The sequence below is a fragment of the Etheostoma spectabile genome, chromosome 16, assembly GCF_008692095.1.
Source record: "Etheostoma spectabile isolate EspeVRDwgs_2016 chromosome 16, UIUC_Espe_1.0, whole genome shotgun sequence".
Taxonomy (NCBI): domain Eukaryota; kingdom Metazoa; phylum Chordata; class Actinopteri; order Perciformes; family Percidae; genus Etheostoma; species Etheostoma spectabile.
Window position 1 is genome coordinate 23,871,645 of NC_045748.1, and position 5,194 is coordinate 23,876,838.

General features: G+C 41.9%; 1 protein-coding gene across 1 annotated transcript in view; it reads right to left on the bottom strand.

The window, feature by feature from the left end:
- The window catches only part of ntmt1 (N-terminal Xaa-Pro-Lys N-methyltransferase 1), a 6,824-nt gene continuing 1,630 nt past the window's right edge, over window positions 1-5,194 (bottom strand). The window contains exons 2-4 of the mRNA XM_032539271.1: window positions 3,986-4,145; window positions 2,409-2,661; window positions 1-1,631 (exon numbers count right to left, since the gene is read on the bottom strand). Of these exons, the coding sequence (XP_032395162.1) occupies window positions 1,375-1,631; window positions 2,409-2,661; window positions 3,986-4,144 (669 nt within the window). The 5' untranslated portion in view covers window position 4,145 and the 3' untranslated portion in view covers window positions 1-1,374. The remainder of the gene's footprint in view (window positions 1,632-2,408; window positions 2,662-3,985; window positions 4,146-5,194) is intronic.

The window sequence follows — 5,194 nt, forward strand, 5'->3', positions numbered from 1 at the left end:
GTAAAAGCTTCTCATTATTCCAATTTGTCAGCAACATTTAATCAACATTTATGTAAATATTAGTATCAGATCAAACTAAGTATGGACAATATCAAAGGACTCTTTGATATTGTCAAAAGAGAGTGGACGGGCAAATCTGTAATTAAAACAGCCACACAGTCTGTAGCCACATTGACCTTCAAACATAAAAAAATATCCATAAAATACTCAACACCATTGGACATGTGTCCTGTTAAGAATAGACTGCTTGAAGATGCTCCGCTTCCAGAGGGAGCCAGATTGGGATGCAGCTGAATCCAGAGGACACTGGGTGAGAGTGAGGTCACTTTGGCTTTCTGTTCAATGAAACCGCAAACAAGCTGGAATCAGAAACGTCTGTTAATTTCATAACTAAACATACTCTTAATAAACGGGTAATAAATAAATATGGAGCACAACGATGCTAAACTACAAACTAGCGTGGTAATAGTGATGCTGTAGTCTGGTGATGGCACAGCACGTGGACAATGGTCCCTGTATTTCCATGCATCAGAGCGTGTCCACACAGCCAAACTTTAACCTGACACAGGAAACATGACAGGAGTTGTCTCTCAGATGGGAGACTGAGCAAATATTCAGTGTAATGTAGCCTTACAGCTATAGTGTGTAGCTTCTGTCTCCCCCATGAGGAATTCTAAGTAATGACAACCAAATTTGAAATGACCACATGATACAAGCTTTCAGTGACTGCACGCGCACCCCCCCACGCAACTCATTTGGCAATGGCTTGGATGCAACGGACGTTCTTTAAAATGAAAAGGTGACGCACTAAATCTTTAAGCCTGGTAGCCCAGAAAGAGATGACTAGGCAGTGAGAGTCCAACAGGAGACTGATCCATGGAGTTAGCAACACACGTTCCACAAACACATGGCACTGCATATCATTTCCAAACAGACAGTAAAGTGATAAACGGTAAAGGAAAGCAGTAACCTCACCCTAGGGAGCACAAGCCAGCAGGCAAGTGGTATTTAAATAAACTCCTGGTGTACTTATGAACTTCCCAATCCATCATTTTATGAGTACATAACCTATTTGTACTACTGTAGAAGTTTGGTATCATTTGGGGCATTATTAGTGGGGTAATTCACCAGATACACCCTTGGTTCCATTAGCGCCGGGACTAAGCTAACCAGCTAATAACGCTAACTCACCCAATGTTTGATGTAGGTGGAAAAAGCCACTGGGGGGTGTTTGGCTTGAGGTTGTGGTGCAAAGGACCCTAGGGTGAGATTACTCTGAACCGTCACTTTAAGCCAACTAGAAAAACATAATTTCCCCATTAGAAATCCTGTCTGTGCGAGCCCCCCCTCTGTCCCGGGGAGGGGGAAGCCGTCCTATCTGAGAGCCAGTGTGTGGACTTGGTAGATCTCCTTGGGGAAGTTAATCTGTTGCTCCTCGTGGACGATGCGGAGGCCCGCTCTGCCCACCAGACTGTGAACTATGTCCAGGTCGCGGCAGACGCTGCTGTCCACCTCGTCGGGGACCACGCCCTCGTACGCCACATTGTCCTTGATGATGACGAGGCCGTTCGGCCGCAGGGCTTTCTGGCAACGCCGCAGGAAGTCCACCAGGTGGTCGTCTGTCAGGTGGCCTGAAGGGAAAAATGTTACCTTTTTTTACCATAAAGCACTTTAAAAAGTATTTTACTGCTGGAAAGAGGCTTTTTTTTTTCTTTTTTTTTTTAATTGGTGCTACATAGCCAGAGAAAAAAACTCTCAAACCTACAACTGAAAACCTACAACTACCAGAATTGCTCTGAAACACTAAATGCTCCGGCTGGTGGCTAGGACGTCACAGAAAGCAATATGGCGGACGGCCTGTAAAAACAATCTTATTTTACAGTTAAATGGTAAGATAAAATATGTTTCTGAAAATATTTGGCAGTGCAGTAACAGATTCCTGGTTTATCAACACTGCCTAGTTTAAGTGTTTCACACGGAGGATTAAAAAAAACATGGTGGACTCTTCAGAAGGTCATTATCTTCACTCGAGCAGCGCGGGAAAGTCACCGGACGACCAAACCTTCTGAACACAGTTGTACTGAGAGATCCAGAGAGCTGTGTGGAGCTGGTAGTCTTAATGAGCTTTATATCAACTCGTTTGGCTATGGCTTGAATGTAACGAGCGTTCATTACTATAAAAAACGTTATGCACTAAAGCTTTAAACTAGTAACGCTACCGCCCAACGCTGCTTGCATCTGTCATACGGTTTGAATCTGAAGTGCTCCCCCACTGGAGCGGTCGTGTCTGGCTTTGAAACCATTTCCATCTTTATTATTTTATTCCTCCAACTCTCAACTAGCGTGTTCCCTTTTGCTGCACTCTGTGGTAGACTACCTGCACTGTTGGTACATTGTGGCAGACTCACCAATGACCCACTGGATCCAGATGACATCATAGCGTCCACTCTCTGGCACAAAGTCCTGCAGGCCGCTGCAAAGGTACCTCCCCACTCTGTTGCCCTCCTCGCCCAGGTATGTCTTGGCTTTGTCCAGAAACTCCTGCGTCACGTCCACTAGGTCTACGGTCTTGAACAGAGGCAGCAGTAACCGTTTGGTGATCCTCCCAATGCCCGCTCCACAGTCCAGAGCACAATCTGTGCTCGTCTTCCCTTCCCCTTCCTTCAATGGAAAAAACACACAAGAGGTCACTGGTGGATCAAAGCTGTGACACAGACTGCTTCGGTCGTTGTGAAAAAAGCTCTGAAACAGCACCGAAGCTTTTACAGAGGAGCAATAGAAAGCATCCTGACTGGAAACGTTCCAAACTGGCATGGGATGTTCACGACCCGGGACAGGAGGGCTCTGCAGCGGGGGATTAAACCGCCCAGGTTCAGGTCATGTTCGGGCTGAAACCATCCCTCGAGTAACTCAAATAGTTTGATCGCTAAAAATCACAGAGGCAAAATTCTTTCCTCAAAGCTTCGTTTAATCAATGTTACTAGAGCCAACCGATGTATCGGCCGGCCAATATTAGGCATTTCATGATATAATTGGTATTGGCATTTACAGTGGATGATTTAAAAATAAATAAATAAATCAGAATCATTTGTTATTGTCATAAATGACTGATAAATGAATATTTTAAAAATAATAAACAGACGCTCAACCACGTTATGAGCGTTGGCGTTGCATAGTCTGTCCACCAGAGGACGCTCTACAACGTCCCTGTTAGTGATGGCGTTGCATAGTCTGTCCACCAGAGGACGCTCTACAACGTCCCTGTTAGTGTTGCATTGTCTGTCCACCAGAGGACGCTCCACAACGTCCCTGTTAGTGATGGTGTTGTATAGTCTGTCCACCAGAGGACGCTCTACAACGTCCCTGTTAGTGATGGTGTTGTATAGTCTGTCCACCAGAGGACTCTCTACAACGTCCCTGCTGGCAACACAGATTTTTTTTTTGTTAATGTGTTTTTGTTCAAAGGACTTTAAGTTTCATATCTTATATCTTCATATCATTGTATTTTTATAAATTTTATTAATAAAAACATTAATATATTTTGATGTTCCTTTGTTCTGACAATTAAAAACATTCTCATTATTTTAGTACGAACTAACTAATGTTAGGGAAATCTGTTTTGTAACATGTTTCTGGATTTAAAAAAAAATACACATCGGCATATCAGATTTTTGAATAACCAAATATTTGTATCGGTCTTAAAAATCCTTTATCGGTCGGGCTCTAAACGTTATTACTGTGGCACAGCGGCTTTATGCTGCTGTGGACACATGGCGTGAAGCCTTGACGAATAACGGATTGCAAATTGGAAGAAGAGAGCGAAAATACTGTACATGAAGCAACACCGCGTGCAGCGAAAGACGGTGCAAAACCTTTCAGACCGTCCTGCCAACCGGTTTACATTTTAACATCAAAGTAACAATGTTTCACTATAAAGTCAAAATTGCTGTCTGACATTGTTAGGGTTAGGGTAAAGGTTCCTTACATCGAGAAACCTCTGCAGGAAAGCTTTGGATCCGTTGATGTCGATGCTGGAGATGCTGCCGTAGCCTCCCAGCATGCCATCCACTGTGGGGGGGACCTCCCTCCAGTAGTCCTCTGCATTGGAGTAGAATCTTGTCTCAATTTCTGTTGTGTCACCCATCCTGCACAGATAACACTGTTCACGCATTGTACACAAAGTACTATTCTCACTACTTGTATAAAAAAAAACAAAATAGCATTTTGGAATTAAAAATTTGATTTTGTCGTGGTAAAGAGTGGAGACTCCATGACCAGAAGAACAGACACCTTGCTCAGTTTGGATCATCGTCGGACATTTTGGTGGGGTTAGTTTTACAGAGAATGACAAAAAATGATTATTATTGAATCATATTATTAAATAACACTGTGAGTTAAGCATGTAATTTGTTTTCACCACCCAAAAAAAAAAATTTGAATCAAGAAAGTTCAAGAACGGGCAGGCCCGGGTTCGAATCCGGCCTGCGGCCCTTTGCTGCATGTCACTCCCCCTCTCTCTCTCCTTTCACAACTTAAGCTGTCCTGTCAAATAAAGGCCGAAAAATGCCCAAAAAATAATCTTAGAAAAAAAAAAAAAAGTTCAAGAAGCAAAATCGAAAAGCAGCAGGAGGGCTGCACGATATGAGGTAAATATGTGATAAGGTCGTTGAAAATCGCAATATTTCTGGCGATAAATAAAAAATGTTAAAGTTTACTCTGTTCTGCTACTTTCAGTATTCTGCTAAAATACAACATATTGCTTGTTGAATTTCCAAAAAAAACGACAGGAAATATTTTCCAACATTATTTTATTGAACAAATTTAACATTTAATTAGAATAGGAATAGAAAAGGCACTACTAAATAATAATAATTTTTTTTAACCCTTGTGTTGTCTTCACTATCGGGACCCTCTCGTGTCCCTCGGGTCAAACTGACCCGGGACTTATTTGGCGTTTTAAAAACAATTCTGAAATTTTTAGTTCATCATCTCTTAACAAATATTCTTTTTATCTCTATTTCAGACAACTGTGATAATATATATGTTTAGGGAATGCTTTCAGTCTCTACTAGAACACATATAAAATGGAAGTGTGATTTGATTTTGTCATAAGGTTATAATTCATGTTAAAAATCCACTATGGAATTGTCATATCTAGAATAATGTTCTGAATTGAGTCAGGAATACATGTTTA